Source organism: Corvus moneduloides, chromosome 26, assembly GCF_009650955.1.
Source record: "Corvus moneduloides isolate bCorMon1 chromosome 26, bCorMon1.pri, whole genome shotgun sequence".
NCBI lineage: Eukaryota > Metazoa > Chordata > Aves > Passeriformes > Corvidae > Corvus > Corvus moneduloides.
The window spans coordinates 4810392-4833187 of NC_045501.1; the positions used below are offsets into that span (position 1 = coordinate 4810392).

The 22796-nt window shown below is 56.7% G+C and overlaps 1 protein-coding gene across 3 annotated transcripts; it reads right to left on the reverse strand.

Moving 5' to 3' along the window:
• Window positions 1-339: 339 nt before the first annotated feature.
• On the reverse strand, window positions 340-22013 carry LOC116435339 (pleckstrin homology domain-containing family M member 1-like). 3 transcript variants are annotated; one of them, XM_032091616.1, is made up of 13 exons: window positions 21923-22013; window positions 20775-21204; window positions 16682-16763; window positions 14956-15203; window positions 12959-13594; window positions 11437-11788; window positions 8947-9181; window positions 7610-8518; window positions 5889-6034; window positions 5521-5714; window positions 5015-5078; window positions 4427-4584; window positions 340-1124 (listed from the first exon to the last, which is right to left on the reverse strand). In XM_032091616.1, exons 3-13 carry the CDS (start codon window positions 16721-16723, stop codon window positions 1001-1003), a joined length of 3108 nt encoding a protein of 1035 aa, XP_031947507.1. In that variant the 5' UTR covers window positions 16724-16763; window positions 20775-21204; window positions 21923-22013; the 3' UTR covers window positions 340-1000. The 3 variants fall into 3 exon arrangements, with proteins under 3 accessions (XP_031947507.1, XP_031947508.1, XP_031947509.1); XM_032091617.1 differs by lacking the exons at window positions 20775-21204; window positions 21923-22013 and adding an exon at window positions 20100-20196; XM_032091618.1 differs by lacking the exon at window positions 340-1124 and having other exon boundaries at window positions 4525-4609.
• Window positions 22014-22796: the final 783 nt, after the last annotated feature.

A 22796-nucleotide genomic window follows, 5' to 3' on the forward strand; every position in this document is an offset into this window, starting at 1 on the left:
AGGGGGGCCCCATGGGAGCTGTTCTGTCCCGGGTTTTGTCCCCACACACCCCAGGGAGTTCTGCTGTGTTGGTGGGCACACCCGAAGTCCTCCTGGCACATGGGCGCAGGGAAAATAACGATGGGAGAGGCTGACACCAGTGGGGAGCAGACGGGAAGGAAAATGGGGAAGGGTCCCCCAACCAGTTTCCCAAGCAAAACCCTGGAGGATGGGCAGGGAGGATGGAGGACAGAGGATAAGGGACAGGCAGCATACCCATTCCCTACCCTCTTCCCACAGAGACACCGTGTCAGGTTCAACCTGTGATTTGGTCCCACTGCAGAGAAGCAAACCCAGAAATCACTTCACTTGTTGTTAAATAGACTTTAATTATTTTTGCGTGGGGAGGGGTTAAAGGAAAATAAAATTTCTCCCGAGGATGAGAAGCAGCAGGCAGGGAGGAGCGGCCCGGCTCTCCCTGGCTCTTCTCAGCGGCCACGGCGCTGGCTGGGCTCGGAGCGGGAGATGCTCGGGGCACCCACGGTCCCCCGGGGGCGCGCAGGTCCCTAAAGGCACAAGTGTCAATTTGTCCCCTCCCTGCGCGGCTCCATCACCCAGAGCAGCCCAGTTGTGCAAAACCCCCATGTAAAAAAATACCAGTTTTCAGTATCGAACATCCTAAAAATCTAGAGCTTTGATCAATGTCAGTTCTCCACACCCTTGATTGGAATTCTGGGATGACACCGTGGAGAGCCGCTGGGTTCCACTGGGAGGGGACATTGGCACCCGGAGGGTGACAGGGAACAGCACCCGGTTAGTGTGAAGGGGGATGGAGTTTTCCACCCCCCCTTGTTCGGCCCTGGGTGGGCAGAGGGTCCCTCTGTGGGGCAGGTGCACCCACCCCACACTGTCCCTGTCCCCAGGGCAGGGCCAGGCACCTGACGGGCTCTCAGGCAGGGGGGCTCTGCTCTGTCCCTCCCGCCATCCCCATCCCGCGGGCAGTGTCGAGGGCAGTGCCAGGCTACAGGCTGGGCTCTGTGCCGGCCTCCAGCCGCCGCTGGTACCGCTGCCGCCGCTCGCAGCGCGGGCACGACGGGGCCCGGGCGTGGCAGTCCCGGTGGAAGACCGTTTTGCATTCGCTGCACCTGGGAAAAGAGGGAAAAAAACAAACCCACTGTGTTGGTAACGTCAGAGCAAAGACCAAACTTCCCCCACTGAACCAGGAGACACTTCCCTGTCCTGGTATGTTTTGAGCACTCGCTGAGCAGAGCCCCAGCCGCGGCTCCGGCTCAGGACGAGCCTCGAGCGCAGGAGCAGCAGCTGCTCGAGCGGAAGATCCACCCCAGCAGCTCCTCATCCCCCCCGGCAGCTCCGAGCGCAGCGGCTCGGCCGGAAGGAGCATGGTGGGCGCTGCCAATGTGTGAGAGAGAGACGAGAGTGAGGTTTGAGCTGAGGTTTGTGCCCTGCTCTCCCAGCGCCGAGCGCAGCTTCGAGGGCGTGACAACAACCCCGGCAACAACGAACCCTGAGACACCAAACCCTGGACATCGACTCTTGTGACAGAGACCACTTGGCACCTGACGCTGATCCCTCAACACCGACCCCTGTGACAGCATCGCTGTTGGGGACCCTCTGCTGGCCATGGCTAGGGTGGGGGACCCCCACCCTGACAGCAGGACCCGCACGTGGCAGGGACACTGTGGGGACAGTGGAGCTGCAGGGAAGGGATGGACAGCCAGGAGGAAGCTGCCCTTGAGCAGGTCACTCTGCGGAGGTGCTGGAGCTCCCTGATCTGGCTCAGCAGCAGCAGGAATGTGACACCCTGTGGAGGACCCCAGCTCGAGCAGGGGTTTCACTGCTCAGTCACCAGCAGAAACGTCCCTGATATGAGGGCTGAGGTCAATTTTTGGGTTGTGATCCCCAGCTCCTCGGTGGCAGCAAAAGGTGGCTGAGCCACATGCCACTGGGGCAGCCAGATTTACCTTCCCTGTGCAAATACCTGTGCACAATCCATGTGTGAACAGCACCGAACACCTTAATTCCCCAAAGGATACGTGGGAGAGGGGTGGAGAAACAGCTGGCAGTGCCAGGAAAGGGACCACGGCATCACAGCTGGGGCCAAATCCTGCTCCGGAGAGGAGCTTGCAAACCCTGAAGGACTCAGGAGAGGGAAAGGCTCGTGCATGGACAGGCGGGATTTGGGATGGAAAATAAGCATTTCCCCGGTGGAACACACTTCCACGTGGCCTCTCCAGATCTGTGGCTGCTCCCCAGGTGTGGGGAGATTTGGGAAGCCGGGTTTTACCCAGTGTGGTTCCGAGTGAGAAGTGGCATCTCCTGCCTCCACCTCCCCCCGAGCTGCCGGAGCAGGAGAGGGTCCTGCGCTGGCGGGGTCATTGTTTGAGGCGCTGCAGACACATCCTGCAGCGAGTGCCGCTGTGACCCGGCGGCCCCGGGGCGGGCAGAGGGGCAGGAAGCCGCGTTTAGCTCCGCGAGGATGTCGGCTGAGCCGCTTTCCTGCTGCACAGCCTCCTCCGTCAGTGTGAAAAAGAAAGACGTCAACAAACTTCAGAGCTCGGCTCCACGGGACACGAGACCCCCGGCTGGCCGCCAGCCAGCTCAGCCCTGCGTGCCAGCACTTTCCAGAGTCCGGCTGCTCTTTTTCCAGGGAAAATCGGTCCCCCGGGGATGTTGTTGTCCTCGATAATGAGCTCAGCGCTGTCCCCGTGGCAGGGAGGGGAGCGACCAGCGCTGCTCCTCCTCCACGGAAACACTCGCAGCTCTGTAACACATGGAGCACCCACGGATCCTCGATATTTTCTGCAGGTTCTGGGTGTTGCTGCTCACTTTTATGGATTGCCAGGCAAAGCGAGGCCACGCAGCTCATCAGCCTGTGAAATCTCTCTGCCAGGACTGTGCTCAATGCCAAATAGGATAAGACAGCACAAGAGGAAATAGCCTCAAGTTGCCCCAGGGGAGGTTTAGGTTGGGTATTATGGAAAATTTCTTCACTGAAAGAGTTGTCCAACTCTGGCACAGCTGCCAAGGGCAGTGATGGAGTCACCATCCCTGCAGAGATCTAAAAGCCATGTGGATGTGGCACTTGGGGACATGGGTCAGTGGTGGCCTTGGCAGTGCTGGGGGAACAGTTGGACTTGATGATCTGACAGGGCTTTTCCAGCCTGAATGATTCCACGATTCAATGACATAACCATGGAGATGTGGATCTCTCCACCTACAGGGGAGCAGGCTCCTGGGCTGGAAGGGTTTGATTTCTTCAGGAAACCCTGATGGTGGTGGGGATAAGAGCTCCCCTCTAGCACCATCCCCATCCTGATTGCAACTTCTGTCCAGCTGCTGCATCCTGACCCACAGCTGACCTCACTGCAGGACAGGTCCCTGCCTCTGAGGGATGGGAGCTCTGTGGGCAGGGGAAAACCTCAGTGAGAGCCAGCATCACCCTTCTCCTGCTGGGAACATCCTCAGCCTCTCCCAGCACATCCCACAGTGCTGCCCACCCTCCATCTCTGCTCCCAGAGCAGCTGTGGCTGCCCCAGCCCTGGAAGTGTCCAAGGCCAGGCTGGACAGGGTTTGGAGCAGCCTGGGACAGTGCAAGGTGTCCCTGCCATGGCAGGGGTGGCACTGGGTGGGCTTTAAGGTCCCTGCAACCCAAACCACTCTAGCATTCTATGAACTCTGTGTCCCTGTGTCCATCCTTCCCTCCATGGCTGCAGAGGGATGTAGGACAGTCCCACTGCTGCTTCCCCTTCCGTCCTGCAGCCCCTGCAAGGGGTCACAACCGACCCTGAATGGGAGAGGCACTGGCCTGGTGAGCAAGACAGGGACACGCAGAACCTTTCTCCTCCTTCTCCTCTTCCTCCTCCTCCCTCCAGCCCCTTGGCTGCCCTGGCACCCAGCACCCAGCAAGGCTTTTGCAGGCTGACAGCAAGATGCTGGTGGCTCTGCATCTTCAGTCTGCAAAGCCACCTCTCTTGGTGCCATCTTGGCTCTGTGAGGACAGTCCTCTCCTGCCCCAAACAGCCTGGATTTGGTTTGGTGCATCTTGGGGCTGATGGGTCCCATGAGGATATGGGCATGAGGATGTGGGCACTGTGAGGATGAGTCTCACAAGGATGGGGGAACCATGAGGACATGGCTCCAACGAGGACATGGGCACCATGAGGATGCAGCTGTCACGAGGACATGGGCACCACAATATGGTTCCCATGGCTGAGGACACGGAAACCACAAGGTCATGGGCATCACGAGGATGCACAACCACCTCAGAGCCATTTTCAATCCCCCACATGCCTTGGAAATGCAGACCCCGAGCAGAACTCAGGGGTTGTTTGGTGCTCCTGGAGGAGCCAGGCTGTGCCCTTGGGTGTCCTGGCTGTGCCCTTGGGTGTCCTGGCTGCGGTGGGATGGGCAGAGGTGGCTCTCTCACCTGGTGGTAGTGTCGAACTCGAAGGGGAAGATGATGCTGCTGCTGTTGCAGATCTGGCAGATGAAGCCGCGCTGGGTGCACAGGTCGCAGCTGTAGACGTGGTGGGACGCAAACTGCAGCAGCGACTGCAGGAAGGTCTCGAAGACGCCGTCGGCGATCTGGGGGACACAGGGGTCAGCGCTCCTGGAGCCCGGCCCCGCGGGGTTTGCTGGGTCACACCCATTCTTTGGGCTGCCACCTGAAGGCAAGGCTGCCCCCCAAAACAACCCCACCCCCACACGCCTGGCACGCAGTGGGACCCTGGGTGGCTGAGAGCAGCACCCACAACCTGCCAGGATGGGGCTCCCGGCTTGGGAATCACTGAAAAACCCAACTGCTGGGAACCTCTTGCTGAAGGAGCAGCACATGGCACCCACAGAGACATCGGGGTGTTTTCACCTGGAAAACCCCTACAGCTGGGCCAGGGGGCTTGGAGCAACCTGGTCTAGGGGGAGGTGGAACTGGGTGGCAGGGGTGGGACTGGGTGGTCTTTAAGGTCCCTTCCAACCCAAACCATTCTGGGATTCTGTGACCATGCACAGCTCTCACCTGCCTCAGATCAGCCACACTGTATTTGTGGGGACACTCCAGGAGGTAATGCCTGTGATCAAGCCTGCAAAGAAGCACAGAGAGGAACGGGGTAGATGGTTTCCACCACACCTCCAACAGCTTTGGAGCAAGGAGGAGCCTGGATGAAGCAGCCTCTTGAAGTGAATCACTGCAGAGCCCATTTTCACATCCCAAATCCTGCCACTGGAAATCACGTGAGAGCATTTCAAAGCGGGGGGGAAAAAGAAAATAAATATCTCATCTATTTTGCCAGGTGTTTCCTGTCCAGCCAGAAGCTCCTCAGCCAGGAAGGTGCTTCCTGAGTCACAGCTCATTGTGCTGACCCAGCCAACACACGGATAACTCCTTAGAGCAGATGACATGGAGGGAAAAGTCACCCTGAGCCTTGGCAGCACCACTCCCTGCTCCCATGGTGAGTGAGGAGGAGGACCAGGAGACCACCAGGGTGCCAAGAGAGGGGAATGTCACCCCGGGAGGGACCTCACCGCTTGCTGAGCTCCTTCAGGGCGCCGCTGCGGCACATGATGAGATAATCCCCCAGCAGCTTCAGCTGCTCCCGGCTGCGCAGGATCCGCCCCATCCTCTCCACGTGCTCGTAGAGGCTCTCGTTGACCAGCTTCAGGTCGATCAGCGGCTGGTTTCGGATCTGCGTGAGGAACTTCAGGGCCTGCTTGCACACCTGGGGCACAGACAGAGGGGACAGGTGGACACTGACCAAGGAGCAGCCCCAGAGCGAGCTCGGAGGGAGGTTTGGAGTGGGCACTTCCAGCCCAGGGAATGCCCAGAGGGACCTTCAGGAAGCAGATGCTGGAGCGTTTCCCTGCTCCCTGCAGGGACCCAGCCCAGGACTCACCCCTCGTTTGGTCAGATCCCAGTTGTGGATGAGGCGGGAGGGGATCACGGTCTCCTCGTCCCGGTGGCAGCTGTCGCAGTAGTAGAGCCCAGAGAAGGCGCAGAGCTTGGGCCTGGCGAAGGAGAAGCCGATCTGGCGGGAGCAGCCTGCGGGAGCAGGGAGTGAGAGGGGACCGTGCTGCCCACAGCCTCTGCCCACCTCTGCCGGGATGAGGAGAAACTTTTGGCAGCATGGAATTGGACAAGGAAGTTTTGGGAAGGGGTAGAGAGCACCTAAAGCACCTGTAGGACGTTCAGTGCGAGGCCTCCAGCCCCTTCCTCATGAATTTAGGACTGTGATGGTTCAACAGTTGCTGCTTCACTTTTTCTCCATAAAAAGGAGGCTGAACTATCCCTGAACCCACTCTTATCCATCAAGTGGTTCAATTGTTTGTGGTTTTTTTTTCAGGAAAAGTGAATTCTGGCAGCATCCCAGTGGTTTGGGGAAGAGCCTCAATCCCACCTGCTGCCCCATCACCTGCACCAGTAGCTTTGCACTATTCTGCCTTCACTCAGCCCTTTTCTTTTCTGCTGCTGTCACAGGGTACCAAACCCTCATCTGCAAGGATGGATTAACCCAAAAACCCCTTTATTATAGCAGTGGGGAACCCATCTCGGCTTTATTACCCCATGCACTGCACTCTGGAGTAGCTGGAGCTCACTCCCCCAAAATATTCATGGAGATCATGTGTTGCTTTCTGAATTAATAATAAAACCCAGCCTTTATTGCTCATTACCCTGAGATGGAAGGGAACACATCAGGTGTCAGGCTGGGGAGCGGGGTGAAAGCAGGGCAGGCAGATCCCTGAATAAAACCTACACAGAAAAACTGGGAATTTGTCTTTTTGCCTTGTTGCTTCCAGCTGTGGGGAGGTGGAAGATGCAGGACAGAGCCTGGAAGGAAGGCAGAGACCAAACAGACCAGAAAAAATATTATATAAAAAAAGGAGAGAGATTAAAAGAAAAAACCCAATCTGCTGGAGGGTACAAGAAATATAATTGAAGCAGGAGAGAAATCTGAAATTTAATTAACTTAGTGAGGTAAAGAGCAAATTACAGCTCCTGTGGAGGTCAGTGAAGGTGCCACCAGAACCTCCCCGCGTGCTGAGAGGCGTCAGGGGAAGGGTAAATTATTGTTTTGCAAAATCAGCCCGTCACACCCATGGCAATCCCTGCTCTCGTGCTGCCTTACTGGAAAAACTGCTCCAGATTGCACTTTCCCCACAGGCTGGGGCCTCAAAATGCCCAGGAAGAGAGTCCTGAGCTTCCTGATCCACCTAAGGTTGGTTGCTTCAACCCCAGTTCCCCACTGTCTGTACTGAAAGCATCTTAAATGGGAGCCCAGTAACATCCCAGTTGGACTGGGCTGGGGAGGGATGGGGGCTCGGCGTGGGGGACTCACCCTGTGCCCACAGGACACCAAAGGTGCCCCTGACTGGGGACATGAAGCCCCACCAAGGGCATCTTGTGCTGCTGGGATTCCTGGGAAACCAGAGAAGCTGTGGCTGCCCCATCCCCATCCAATTGGGTCCAATACCCAACTGGACCACTGGGTGTCCAATACCAGCTTGGACAGAGCTTGGAGCACCCTGGGACAGTGGGAGGTGTCCCTGTCCATGGCAGGGGTGGGACTGGATGGGCTTTAAGGTCCCTTCCAACCCAAACCATTCCATGGTTCTGTACCTGCGCAGATGAAGCTCTGCGAGTCCAGGCCCTTCTCCATGGGGATGGCCACCAAGTACTGCAACAAGAAGCCGTTTTCCTTCACGATGTTCTTCAGGACGACCTGGGAGTGCCCATCCAAGCTGCCCCCCAGGGTCAGCGCCTCCTCGGCGCTCTCCAGGTAGGACATGAGCACCTCTCGGACCAGCTCCCTCCATGAGGCCGCCTCCTCTGCATTCTCAGCCTGCAGCTTCAGCACGGCCTTGGAGGTGATCACCTTGAAGAAGGAGGGTCCCCCCAGGCTCGTGTCTGGAAGGATGTCCTGGATGGTCCCTATACCGTAACTGTTGCTTAAAACTTTTTCATTGTTCCTGATTTTAAAGCACTTCAGAGTTTCTAGAGACAGGGAAAAAATAAATGGGACCCAGGTTTTGTCCACATCCATGTACAGAACAGCCTCTTTGATCGCATCCAGCTCTGGTTCTGGAGCTGCAGTCCAGTCCAAGCTGTTCCCAGGCACGTCACTGTACTGGAGAGCACTGGAATCGCCCTGGACAGGCTGGGCTTCGCCTCCATCCTCGGTATTCTCCAGAGTCTCCCAGTCCTCCTCCTCCTCCAGCTGCGGCCGGCACTTGCGCAGCGCCTCGCGGATCCTGTCCAGCCAGTCCTCAGCCTCATCCTGGGAAGGGGCTCGGAGGAAGAGCTTTTTCCCCAGGAAAACCAGCTCAAAGCGGCCGTCGGAGTGGGTCAGCACCAGGGACTCGCAGCGCAGCAGGGAGTAGCTCTCCACGCAGATGCGGTCCTCATGGTCCAGGAAGAGCCGCAGCTCCAGCGGGGACAGCTCGCAGGAAAACTCCTTCCATATCCCCATGGCTCCTCGCCGCTCCAGGCTGCCCAGCTTCAGCAGCCCCCGGAAAGGGTTGGAAAGACCTGGGGCAAAAGATGGCTCAGTTTAAGTGAGAGTGGGGAAGCCAGTGAGGAGAGAAAAGCCAAGAGGGGCTCAAACCAAGCACCCAGAGGCATGGCAGGGGTGAGAGCCAGTGCTGGTACGTGGTGGGCTGGGGTAGGAGCTGACAGGACCTTGGTCTCCATCATTGTCCACCTGCATTTGGGTTTTGAGGCTGGGAACAAGTGGGATTTAAAGGAAAGGTGTCATGCAGGGTGGACAGACACTCTCCCACTAAACTGCTTCCCACCAGAGCCTCCCTGGGCTCAGCAATGCCTTGGGAAGCTGCTCCACTGCCCTCTGTAGCTCCCAGTGCTGCCATCAGCTCACACCAGCCAGCAGCTCTCCCCAGACAGCCCAGCCCCACCTGGAACAGCCCCCGAGCACGAGGGCAGCAGGAGGTGGCACGTACCCATCTGCCTGCGGTGCACCACGCTGAAGCCCTTCTGCTCCCGTTCTGGGGACATTTTGGGCTTCCCAGTGTCTGAGGATGGCACTGAGAGCCTCTCCAAGTCCAGAGCACTGATGAGCCCCAGGGCTGGCTCCTCACTGTCCCCCTCTGGCCCGAAGCCGTTGGTGTTGGCTGTGCTCCCACTGCCCTCTCCTGGGGAAGGTCTGTAGAAATCATCTTCTGAGATCCAGCTCGTCTATTAAAAAAAAGAAATATTATGAATTATTAAGCTCATCAAACACCCAGTGCCACTCAAACACACACATCCACAGCAACCCCTCCTCGGGGGCTGCTCCTGCGCAGCCCAAATCCTAGGCACTGATGTGTGGGATTTAATGCAAGGTGTCCCTGCTCACGGCAGGAGGTTGGGAATTAGATGAGTTTTAAGGTCTCTTCCTCCCCAAACCATTCCATGACTGATTTTCTGCTGGCCATTCGCAGGTGATGGCTCCCCTGCTCCCTCCAATCAGAGAACGATCTGTGGAACTGTGTCCACAGCTGGAAAACACTGGGATCATATTCTGGTGGGATAATAAAGCCCCAAATCAATCTATTCTCTCCCCCTAAAGTCATTGTGGAAGGAGAGCACATTCCCTGCACCGACCACAGGGCCACAGAGTTTTACTGACGGGGGTGAAATTCCAGCCCTGCCATGGAGGGGCACGAGCTGGAGCAGCAGCACCAGGAAAAACAGAGATGGGAAGAGGCACAGAGGTGTCCAGGGTGAAACAGAGACCCATGGCTCACAAGAGGATACTACAGGGGCCTGGGCTGTGCAGGGGAAAATAAGGCAGGGAAGGCAGAAGAAGTCTCTCTCTGCATCCCAGGAGGGGATGAGATCCATGAGCTGAAGAAAATGTGGCTGTAGCTTCTCCAGGAGCTTTTCTTGCTACAAGAATCCCAGAATCATTAAGGGAGAAAAGCCCTTTGAGTCCATCCTGTGCCCAATCCCCACCTTGGCAGCCAGGCCAAGGCACTGAGTGCCATGTCCAGCTGTTCCTTGGACACCTCCAGGGATGGAGACTCCACCAGCTCCCTGGGCAGCCCCTTCCAAGGCCTGACCACCCTTTCAGTGAAGAAATTCCTCCTGAAAGGAGCAAGGTTCTGGGACAAGGTCCCTGAGCAAACACCAGGAGGGAAAAACAATCCAGCTCAGTGCCCTGGCAAAAGGGAGCAGCATTCCTAGATCCTTCCTGGGCTGCATCCCAATGGGAATGTCCTCTCAACTCCCCTTCCCGGCCTTCCAAAATCCTTTTATTTTGAATAACAACCGAAGTGACAGCACAAGAGCTGTCACCACCCTGCGGGGAGGATCACGGGGTGGCGGCTCCTGGATTACTCCTGGGGCAGGAATGCAGGTCGCTCCATGAGTCATGGAGAGCAGGGGGAATTTCCTGTTGACACAGTATGTTATACATAGATTAGGTCAAACTGGCTCCAGGCCACGAGGAAGCAGCGGAAACGGGATAAGCGGGAGGGAACTAAGAGGAGCAGAGAGCAAAAGGAGGAATGGTCTGGGGGGTGTGAGGTATATCCTACCCTCACCAGCATGGAAAGGATGGGAACCAGCATGGAAAGGATGGGAACCAGCATGGAAACAATGGGAACCAGGATGGAACAGTCAGTAACAAATTACACAGAGGACAGGGCTGTTCAAAGAGTTTCCTAAAAAGAGAAGCTCATGGATGTGGATCAGCTCCTGCTGGCAGCAGGGGAAATCCGCTGCTGCTCAGGCTCAACACCTGGGAATGCCATCCTGCTCTGGGAACAGATGTGCTGCAGGGGGATTTTCCCACTGGGAAACGACTTTGTTTCCTGTCCAGTGAACCCTTTTCCCTCCTCTTACGTGGACCATAAATGAAGAAAAGTCCCCCTGAGAACCTCGACTCCGGGGCTGTTTTATCGCTTGCACACAGTCCATGGCCAGATTTGTGTGAGAGCTCACCCCTCTCCAGATATCCCTAAGAAACCCCAAACTTCCTGCTACAGCTGCTCCTGGAGAGGGGTGACTGACAGGCCAGGCAGGGCTTCAAAAGCTTTGGTGCCTCTTTCATCAGGGAATAGAGACTTTGATCCAGTTTCTCCTGAAGCAGCTGCACAACCACGGCTCCATGGGGTTGGAACCATCACTGATAGCCAAGTGGGAGCAGCACAGATGATGGGAGTTTGGAGAAATCTGTGCCTGGAAGTGTCCAAGGCCAAGTGGACGGGGCTTGGAGCACCCTGGTCTAGTGGAAGGTGTCCCTGCCCATGGCAGGAGTGTGGCACTGGATGGGCTTTAAGGTCCCTTCCAACCCAAACCATTCTGGGATTCCCTGATTCTAGAACAGCAGTGCCTATCAGAGCTGTCCCCAGTTTTATTTCCCTTGAGCATGGGAAGGGAAGGGAAGGGAAGGGAAGGGAAGGGAAGGGAAGGGAAGGGAAGGGAAGGGAAGGGGCTGTGGCACCTACCGGACAGCCCAGCAGGGGTGAGAGCAGGTACTGGGCCGTGGGGCTGCGGGCTGCCTGGCTGCCCTCGCTGCCGCTGCTCTCTGCTCTGCCCAGACCATTCTGAGGGGCCGGAATTCTGGACGTGCCGCTGGCATCTCCATTCCCCTGCCTGGGGGGCGTGGGGTCTCCTGTCCGAGCAGAGCTGGCACTGCTGGGGGGAGGCTCCTGGTGTGTTCCATGGGTCGGTGCCGGGCGGGCAGGCGATACCGGGGGGCCCGGGGGAGGCCGGGGGGAGCAGCCCAGCACGCTGGGGAGCAGCCGTCCCTCTGGGGCCTCTGGGCTTGGCCTGGCCTTGCTGAACTCGGACAACACCCTTGAAATGGAAAAGTGATGGGTTTGAAGGCAGCTCAATAACCAAAACCTATAAAACCCCCCTGTTATTGCACACTGTAACCATGTAAAAAGAGTTCAGCATCACCGCTGGCCTCTGTGGGCTGGCAGCACGGTATCATCCCAGTGATGCCAACAGAAAAATGTGGGATTTGTGCCCCACAGAGCAGCGTCAGCCCCACAGCATGGAGCAGGACGCTGCCTGCGAAGGGAGCATTTCCCAATTACACCCATTAATGGGTTTTAATTTGGTGGATGGAGGGACAGCACTGGGTGCTCCCCACAGCCCCAGCCCCATGTACAGCTCCTGGACATGAATCCAGCCTTGGACCATGTGCCAAATTCCAATTGTTTCCATTAATGAGCAATTAACAGTGGAGCCTGGCCAGAGAATTGGCTGTTCCCGTGGTCGCAGACCGCTGCCAGCCCCAGAATTAAACCAGCCCAAGATTAAAACTCAAAGGAGCATCTCCATCATGAGTTTAATCCAGTCAAGGCAGGTTCTTCCAGGATTATTGGAAGATGCAAAATCCTGGAAGAAGGGAATGATGCTGTTATAGATGGGGAAGCACAGCCTGCAGCTCCAACTCTTCCTGAAGACTGGGAAGAGGCATCACCCCGAGGCTCGGCTCCCTCAGAGTCACACTCTAAAGGTGGCAGGCAAAATATTTACAGATTACTCAGAGCTTACATAACTCTGGAAATCTTTGTGCTGGATGCTTGGCAGGAATAAATCACAAGGATGACAAACCAACAACCTCTCTCTCTGAATGATCTGCCAAAGCTGCAAATTACAACCCTTCTCTGTGACCAAACTCATTTCTTTCCCCCTGTGGAAAGCCCTGGAGCATCCCCCAGTGTACACCAGGAAGATGTGACATTCCTGAAACCAGGGAGCAGCATTTTTCTGACGTTTCTGCCCTGGTAAAGAGGACACACACACTTCAGTGGCTGTGAGCTCATTTGCAGTGGCAGCAGGGTCTCAGCAAGCCGTGCTGAGCGGTTCACAAAAAGAACAAAAGCTCCTTCCAGGAGGGAAAAAGAGCTTGTTAAAGGCAAGCAGGGAGAAAGCCTTCCTGCCTACAGAGAGAAAACAACCAGAGCCCAGAGAGGATCAAAAATCCCTTCAGAGAGGAGATGTGGGGAGACTCACTCCTGCAGGGACCTGTCCAGGTCCTCGGCGGTGGCGGTGCCCAGGTCGGAGTCGCAGGACAGCGGCTCCTCGCCGCGCTCGGGGCTGCGGGTGCAGGGCACCGGGGGGAGGCTGTCGGAGCCCAGGCTGGACGAGAGCTGGGACGAGCTCGTGGTGTTCAGGCTCAGCGAGGACGATGTGAGCTTGATCTTGCTGCTGGCTTTGCTGATGGGCAGGACAGGGGCTTGGATCTCAATCTCATCCGACCCCGAGGACTGGGAGATGGAGCCCAGCGATGCTTTCCTGCGGGGTTCGGAGGCTGAGGACGTGAGGGGATCCAGCAGCTCAGACACGGGACACAGACCCGACAGGGACAGCGGGGTTACGGTCCACTCATTCAGAACTGCTGACTTGTAGGAGAGCTCAAAGGTCAAGGACGATAAACCCTGCAAGTAGCAGAGGAGAAACTCGCACTCCTCGGCGTCCAGGAGCAGAGCTGGTGCTTGGTAGTACTCATGCAGCCGGGCCCGGTCCCGCAGCAGCAGCTTCAGGTAACACTCCATGAGGCCGTCGTTCAGCGCCAGCCGCAGCCAGGCCCGGCAGCGCCCCACGTCTGTGTTGATAAACATCAGTTGTTCCAGCTCCGAGACAATATTCCTGGGCAAGGAAGAAAAAGAACAGAACAGGAGTGAGCAGCTCTGTTTTGGTCCATCGTGGGGTTCAGGAGGGCCTGAGTCTCCATCAGACACTGCCCAACCTGCTCTGCTACAGGGAGTTCAGGAGCTGGGATAAAACCGGCTGTGGAAAATCTCCCTCCTTCATGGAAAGTGTGGTTTTCCATGGAGGGAAATGGCTCCTGAATGCCCCAAACTAAACATGTTGGTAAGTACCCCAGGCAGCTCTGCGGTGCCTCTGGCTGCTCCTCCTCTCTTTGACCAGAGGCATCTCCCACCCATTGCTTGCACCGGGCAAGGATGCAGAGGGAGAATTCCTGCTGTCCCTGTGAATTTGTGGGGTTTGTGCTGGCTGGATCCTCCTTGGTTACAATCATGTGTCTAAATCCTCACTTCAAATTTAAAAGCAGCCAAAACACAGTGAAAACTGTTGTGGCAGCCCCCAAGAAACAATGTGGCTGAGGCTGAGCTCAAGCAATCCCAAACTCCTGAATTCAGCTGTTCTTCCCTAAAATCTAACAGCGACACCACGCTCCCTGATCTTCCTCACTCCCAGCTCACTGCACACACCTCAAAAACCAGAGCAAAGGTTTTGTAAGATTTCTTTTTTAATCTGTCTCTCAAGACAGAAGAGAAAAGCCTTCAAAGGGCACAAAAATATCCCCCACAGCATGTGAAAGAGCTATTTTCATCTGCTCTTTCATAATTCAGGAGTCGGTGATGGAGCTGGATGAGGCTTTCAGAACACTTTGTGTGTGGGTTGTTATTTACTGTGGGTGAACTTGACTCAGGGAGTGGCTCAGAAAACCCCAGTAAACAGTGATGACTCAGGAGAGACCTCCTCAAAGGCTGGTTGGGGCAGGGGGAAATGGGGCCAACCAGTCCTGGCTGATCCAGGTTAGGAGAGAGCCCAGATCCCTGTGTTGTGCATCCCATAAGCAGCTGCTGCCGGACACCAGTGTGGTCACTGGGGTTCCACAGGGCCCAGACATCCAGCCTCGCACACAGAAATAAATAAGAAAGGGGTGTGCCTTCAGTTTCAATCCTTGACTTTCTGGGGACATCAGCTCACCCCTGGCACATGCTGAGAGGGGATGTGGGGGCTCAGCCCCTCTTGGCACCGCAGGGGCTTCACTCTACTCCCTCCATCTCCCAGGGTCCTGAGCAGCCCCCCCAAAGCCCTGTGAGAGCATCGGTCCCTGCAGCTGAAGGGACTGAGCACACAGATGGGGTAGAGACACATCTGTCCATCGAACCATCCTCCTCATTCCCCGAATCTGACGGCACCAAAAGAAGGGATAAACCTGAGCATGCGAATCCCTGTCAGCAGCAAGACCCACTCACCGGTGCGTGATGCTCTTCAGCAGGCCCCAAAAAACTGGCTGGGGGAGGGGGCCCCGACCCCCGGATTTCTTCCCTTTCCCCCCACTCTCTGCTTTGATGTGCTTTGCCTTCAGCCCGTGCACAAACACAGCTTCCAGGGCGCTGCAGAGCGTGTTGGCGTTGCTGTCATCGCTGGTGACCACGGCGTCCGAGCTCACGTACTGCTTCTGCAGAGCCTTGATGGCATTCACCAGTTGCTTCTTGATCAGCTGCAAGACAGGAGGTGCAGGTTTGGATTATAAAAGTGAAAGTATTAAGAAGGATTAAATGTAAAAGAGCTCAAAAAACAGTCAGGCTTATCCACAGTGAAGCATCACGCCACTCCTCCCTCATCCTCAACCTTTGCAGCGGCTGAACCGGTCAAGCTGGGAACTCACACTCCTGGAATCTGGCTTATTTTGTTATAAAAATAATAACTTATGCAATTTTAGCTGGTGTTCCAGAACTGGGGTTGCCTTTAGAGCAACAGACAGCAAATGGCTTAACAGGATGGGAAAAAAGGAATTGGTTCTTTCCAGGCACTCCTTTGGGGGAAACATGAGGATTAAGTGTGGGTGAGAAAGGAGAAACTCAAGAGGAGGGAACACATCCCCTGAGCTCGTGCAGGTCAGCCCAAGCAGCATGTGACATGTGACATGTGACATGGGGCCAGCAGCAGAAATCAAAGTCATCGACCTCAGCGGCTGTGCTGGGTAAACCCTCCAGGGACGGGCCCCCAAAACAGCGGGGTTTGGAAGGACACTGGGGTTTAACTGCTGCCCTCGGAGAGACTCAATGGGTTCTGAAGCTGGGATGTCGGAATTTTGCCTTCCAGCAGCTTTACTTCCTCTTCCACCAGTTGAAAGCAGCAAGTTTGGTGAATTTAACAATTTCACACCGGTGGAGAGGATTTTTCCTAAAGCAGCTGAGCCTGGGTGTCTCAACCAACCTTATTTTAAATCACAGTTGTGTTTCCCAGCAGGCGCTTGGAAAACACCACAAATTCCTCGTCAGATTCCAGCCAAACCATCCATGTTTCACCTCCCAGCAAATGCTGAATGTTCCCTCAGCAGGGCTGTGCAGATTTTGACTCGAGCCTGGGTTGGCTGTACAAACTCATATTAAATTTCCAGCCTGGGATATTTTTTTCAGCATCTAAATAAGATTCCCAGCAGCTGTAGCTCAAGGGCAACAGCCAGGGGAGTGTGTCCCTTATTTGGGGTGCTGTTTTCCAGCTTTTCCAGCTGCCCCCCAGGTCTGCTGCCCCAAGGAAGGAGCACTGAGGGCTGAGAAGGTTAAAGAGTGCGGATGATTTTATCAGTCACGCACAGATTCATCCATGGGATGAATTAAACACTTGGGTTTAACTGTTGCTGTTGAACTTTGCTTGTTGAACGGGTTTAGATTCCCAAGGTTGGGTGAAGAGACCCCAAACTGGGGGGGACAACACTCCTTCATCCAGGTATCAGAGTGAGCACCTTCCCTGCCCCACGTGGAGTCTTGCAAAGGCCAAGGTGTGATTTAACCCACACACCCCTTATTTCCTTTAATCCCCCAACCCAGACAAACCATCAAGGACCCCTTCCCAATCCCAATATAAACCATCCCAGTCCCAGCTGGCGGCACTCACAAGTCCTACCTGACCCCAGCAGTGCCTGGAGTTGCCCTGGGAGCTGTCTGGGGAGCACTGGGGGGGGGTCTGGCTCACCTGGATGGCTTCCTTGGGGTCCTCGGGGTGGCTGGAATGCATCTCCGCTGCTGCCGCTCCCCGCGCTGCCTTCACATGTCACCTGTGGGACAAGGAGGGCATGGCTGAGCACCCAGGGGTCTCACGCCACTCACCTGCCAGGGAAAGGGCTCCTGGTGGCACCCAAAAGGGATGGATCCTGCCCTGAGGCGTTCTGCAGGTGCCCACGGCCAGGGCACGGTGGGATCTGAGCTGGGAGTGACTGACCTGGAAAGGTACCGTGGTTCCCAGGGACAATTCCCAGGGACCAGGAGTGTTTCAGGCAAAAAAGAGCAGGGCCAAGAGACCAGGAGAGAGTAATGAACCCCTGGGAGGGGCCCTCAGGCAGCCCCCAGGCTGGGGCAGCTGCCAGGCAGGTCTGGCCAGCAGTGCCACAGGCATGGCCAGGGACTGCTGCCCTTGTCCCTGTGCCACCTGGAATGTCTGAGCCTGAAAAAGGCACTCAAAAACCATGGGAGTGGCATTAGGTGGCCTGGACAAGGGGTGTGACCCGCTAACAGAGCCTGGGGAGAGGTGACAGCAGTTCAGCTCTCTGTCACATGCCAGAGGAGTGATGCTGCTCCAAACCCTGCTGGGACAGACCCTATCAGCACAGAACTGGCTGGGGAGATGGGAAAGAATCATGGAATCCCAGGATGGTCTGGGTTGGAGAGGACCTTAAAGCCCACCCAGTGCCACCCCTGCCATGGGCAGGGACACCTTCCACTGTCCCAGGCTGCTCCCAGCCCCAATGTCCAACCTGGCTTTGGACATTGCCAGGGATCCAGGGGCAGCCACGGCTTCTCTGGGCACCCTGTGCCAGGGCCTGCCCACCCTCACAGGAGGAATTCCCATCTGAATCTCCACTTTCAGTTTAAACCCATTCTCCCTTGTCCTGTCACTGTCTGCCCACGTAAAGCCCTCTCCACATTTTTTAAGAGCCCCTCTAAGTACTGGAAGGCTTCTGGTTCTCCATGAACCCCATGAATCCCAGGACCTCCCCATGCTGGGGGGTGCCAGGGCTGCTCTGCTGCTTTGGTGGGAGACAGAGGAAAATCAGTGCCCTCCTGCTACAGCAAACCCTGGAAAAACCTGATCTGAGCAGTCTGGGCAGCCTGGTCGGGTCACCTGCCACTGCAGGGCTGCAGACAACAAGGGACCTTTGACTTCTGACTCTTGGCTTCCTGCCCTGCTCCTCCCTTGGAGCCGTCTGCGAAACCCAGCTGTGCCTGGAGCCTCTGAGCAGAGCGTGTGGTGCCAGCAGGACACTCATGGCACGGCTGGATCCCTCATCAACCACATCTGGATCTCTCACCCATGGCTGGATCCCTCACCCCATCCCTCACCAAACACAGCAGGGCCTGGCATGGAATGGGGTCCGAGAGCTGCTCCAGCATCTGCTACTGCTCACAGCTTCCTAAGAATATGAGAGGCTAGAGAAGGAATTTATTTATAGAATTCCAGCATGGTTTGGGCTGGAAGGGACCTTAAGGACAACCCAGTGCCACACCGTGCCATGGGCAGGGACATCTTCCACTGTCCCAGGGTGCTCCAAGCCCTGTCCAGTCTGGCCTTGGACACTTCCAGGGATCCAGAGGCAGCCACAGCTGGCACCCTGTGCCAGGGCCTCCCCACCCTCCCAGGGAAGAATTTCTTCCTAATATCCCATCTAATCCTCTCCTCTGTCAGTGTGAAACCATTCCACCTTGTCCTATTGAGCTATTCCCTGAAGTTGGAATCACTCGCCATCCAAATGGAGGAGGAGAGCCCAGCTGTTCGCCGCAGGGTTGGATCTGCCAAAAGGCTTGGAATGGCATTGATGTCTCAGGTTTTATTTGCAAGCCAACACAAAATCCCCAGAGCTTTCCCTGAGCAGAGCTGACAGTATCAACCTGCCCCTCTCCTGCCAAGCCTGGGCAGAACCATGGTTTGCTGAGCAGCTCCTGCATGGCCACAGCCAGTCCTGAAGGCAGCAGTGTCCAAATCAGGAGCAGTTTAAACCCAGAGTGGCCCAATTCTGGAGTGGCCCAAACCCAGAGCAGCCCAAGTTTGGAGCAGCCCAGATCTGGAACAGTTTAAACTCTGAGTAGCCCAAGTCTGGAGCAGCCCAAATCCAGAGTATCCCAGACCTGGAACATCCCAGACTCAGAGCATCCTGTGCAGGTACCACCCCAGCTGGCCCTGCTGAGAGCAGTAGGACAAGAGCTCCTTGGGGCCAAATTCAGCACGGACCCTCAGTGTTTCCAGGGTTCACAGATGATTTCAGAGAAAACGAAACTGTTTTTGCTGTGACTTGTCATAAGATTTCCTCTCCTTGTGTTGCAACACAGAAATGGGGGGAGCACAGGGACTACAGGACAGTTAACCTCTGGCTCAGGGGCTGCTGGGTGGTTGGGGGAACGAGGGGCCCCTGAAGTGGCAGCAGTGGTTGACAAGGACCACAGGGAGCCACTCCCATCTCTGCCCTCCACCCAGGAGGTTCCTCAGGGCTGGGCAGCCTCTGCCCCTTTCCCCACCACCTCCCTGAGGACAAGAGACACATCATCCCCGAGACACTGCAGGTGGGAGACCCACGGATGGGAGAGTCAAGGGTGGGAAATCCAAGGGCAGGAGATCCAGGAGTGAGAGGAGACCCAGGTGTGGGAGAAGACTCAAGGGTAAGAGACCTGAGGGTGGGAGATCTGAGGGGGGAGACCCAAGGGTGGGAGACCCAACGGGGGGCACAGGGTGGCATTTCTCATGCCCAGCAAGGCAGCACAGGTGTTCCAGCTCCAGGACCACCCTGGAGTCCCGAGCTGGTTGCAGGGAAAGGGCTGACAGCAGAGGTTTTGCAAAGACTTCACCTGAGTTTTACAAAGACCTGGTCTAAGTTTTACAAAGTTACTCCCCCCCAAACACTCTCCTTTGCCAGCATGACCTCTCCCAGTGCCTGCAGGAGGCGAGAGCTGAGGAGGACAACCCACCACCTTCACCATGGGACTCTCCACTCCCACCACGACCAGTCCAACCAGTTTGTTCCAGCGCCATGAATCCACATGGCACCACTTCTGTCGGCATAGCATTTTCCTGAATAACAAGTGCAAGGAAGCAGCTCTGAGGCGGATTTCATCTAACAAATCTTGGTGAAACACAGGGAAATCGGAACAGCAGCCCTGGTGCTGGGTCTAGAAAGAACCAGAGGGCTCTGGAGCACTTCCAGGCAAATCCTGGAAAGCCACGGCTGATCCTTGTGATCTTAGAAGATAAGAGATGGGACAGATGTGCAAACACAGAGACAAGCACAGCTACAGCAGAGAAAATGCACTGGATTTCCCAGCAGTCACCACCCCAGCAGCTCCCAGGGTGAAACAACACAAAGCAAACAAGTGAGGAACAACTCCAGGCAGGGAGTCCGACCTACCCACGAGGAGAGTCACGGTGCAAGGGCAGAGCTGCTGATTTCCCAAACTGCTGCAAACCAGCCAGATTCCTTGAGAACAGCTGGAATCAAGGCTCTTGTCAGCAGAACAGAGCCCCTGTCCCAGAGCTCGGCTCCTCGGTCTCCCAAGAAGTGACGCTCTGGGAGTTATAAATAAACAGCAGGTCACTGCCCGTGCTCTGGGATGGAAAACAACAGCCCACGATGGCAGCGTGAGCGGTGACTCAAGGCCTGAACGTGGAGCCAGTCATTTTCCAAACACGAGTGCTGTGCCAGTCACCCTCCGACCTGGGGACGTGGGGGCTCTGGTGGCACAGTGGGTCCAAGGACCACTGTGGGGACAGCACTTTCCTCCCACACAGCTCCTGCTTTCCACACAGAGCTGAGTGCAAGCTGGGCCCAGAGGCAGCCCAGGAGCAGGAAAGCCAGTGTCATGGCATGGGGATTGGCTGCTATGAGGATAAAACCCCTGGGAACAGCTCGGCGAGGGTTAGGACAGGACAGAGCCCCAGCAGGACCCTCATGGTCCCACTTTGGCTCCTTCCCTGTGCCCAGCCTGAAGCAGCAGCGCTGTGATTCCCAGGGCAGGAACACAAGCATGGAGTGAGGATGGGACCATCACACCACCCTCGTCCCTATTTGTCACAGCTGACAAACCTGGTGGTGGCCAGAGAAGCATCACCAACGATGAACCCGTCCAGCTTCTGCCCCGTGGGGGCCCAGGAGCAGCCGGGGGAGGAAGGGCAGCCACTGGGCTCCCAGCCTGGATGTGAGACTGTGCCTTCCAAACACTCCAAACAGGGGATTTCCTTCAGCCTGTTACCTACTCCTGCACCAGGCTACAATTTGCCGGAGCCACAGGGAGAGCTGGGGTTGATTTTCCGTGGTGCTGCAGCTGCTGGAGCCGCCATGCATGGGCCAAGCAGGTTGTGAAAGCCCCAGCGTGTTGAGGCAAGATGTTCCCAGGTTTATACTCCCACTTTTTGTGTTGCTTTGGATTCCCAGCACTGGAGTTTCCCCGTGGATGTTTGTGGTGCCATCCGGCTGGGCGGGTGGCTCGCATCCCTTGGCAGGGGGACAGTAGTCGCTGTGAGGAAGGCAATGAGGAATAGGCTTTTTAATCTCTGTGTTTTACACAAGAGTTACCCAGAGCTTGTTTGCAACTGCTCATTTTACGTGATTTACCGAGAATGTAACACATGATAAGTCAGGGAAAGCTGTAAGGATCCCACAGGTGCTGGGATCTCTGGCTGGTGGGAGGAACAGGCCGAGAGACTTGGGGTGTCAGCGCTGGAGAGAGTGAATTGAGGACCAGACACCAACCCCCAGCGGGGCCCCATGGAAAGGCACATCTGACCTGCTGTCCCCCCCACGGGGGACACGGAGAGGAGGAATGAGGGGCCAAGGCTGCTGGCTGGGCAGCGCAGCCCAGCCCAGGCGTGTGGGGCCTGGCACGGGCAGGCCGGGGGCTGCCCGGGGTGGCTGTGGGGGCATCCGGGTGGCTGGGGAGGGATCAGGGCCTGCCCGGCTCTGGGGAGAGGTGAGCGGCCGTGGGGAGCTGGGGGAGCAGCGCTCGCTTGCACCACCCTGCACCCCCTGCCAGACCCCATCCCCCGCACCCCTGGCTGACCCTCAGCACCCCGCACCCCATGGGCGCCCTGCACCCCTTGCTAGACCCCCGTCACTCTGCACCCCCACCACCGCGCACCCCTTGTCAGACCCGCACCCTCCGCACCCCACGGGCCCCCCTCACCCCGCACCTCCCGTCAGGCCCCACCGCCCCCGGTGCCCCCCCCCCCGCTCACCGGCTCCGCGTCTCCGGCCGGGGAACCCGGAAGCGCCGGGAGCGCGCACGCCCCGCCCCGCATGACGTCATCACGCAGCGAGGCGGATCGGTAACTCCGGGCCGCGCCCCGCGAGCACCGCGCGGAGGCGCGCGCGGGAACTCGGACACTGCCGGACACTGCCGGACACACACATGGACGCAGCTGGACACACCTGGACACACGCGGACAGACACCGGGACACACACTCGGACACACATGTTCACGCATGGACACACACCCGGACACACACAGGGACACACATGGACACGCACCTGGACATGTACATGGACACGCATGGGCACACCTGGACACACACCTGGACGCACACATGAACACACATGGACAGACACTTGGACACATATGGACCCTGTCACACGCGCAGCTTTCCTGAACGTCACTGCCCTGGGAAGGCTGCGGCTCCGGAGGCTGGGCTGCGGTAACTGCTTGGATTCCCCCTGTTCCCAGTCGTCAGGGAGGAGCTTTGGGGTGTCCTAAGCACGGCACCCACCAGCAGCATCCTCCTCTGCGGAGAGGGGTCATGGAGTCAGTGGTGCAGATCTTGGGGTGCATCTTGTCTCTGGGTAACAGCGTTTCCTCAGGCTACTTCCATCCAGAATAACTGCAGGGAAACAACATCTGAGGAAATAAAGGCAAGGAAATAACAGTGAAAGAAATTAAATTAAATAGTCAAGGAAACAGTAGTAAGGAAATAGCCAAGAATGTAGCCTCCAAGGAAGTAGGATCCAAGGAAATAAGAGCAAGTAAATGACAAGGAAACAACAGCTGAAGAACTGGGATCCAAAGAAATAGCCTGGAAATAGCCACCAAAGTAACAGCATCCAAGGAAAGCCTC

Coding starts and splice junctions, on each gene's coding strand:
- LOC116435339 (XM_032091616.1), bottom strand. CDS start 16,723: ATGCATTCCAGCCACCCCGAGGACCCCAAGGAAGCCATCCAG. Junction 4,585..5,014: donor GTGTGGCTGATCTGAGGCAG/GTGAGAGCTGTG, acceptor TGTGTCCCCCAG/ATCGCCGACGGCGTCTTCGA. Junction 1,125..4,426: donor GAGTTCGACACTACCACCAG/GTGAGAGAGCCA, acceptor CTCTTTTCCCAG/GTGCAGCGAATGCAAAACGG.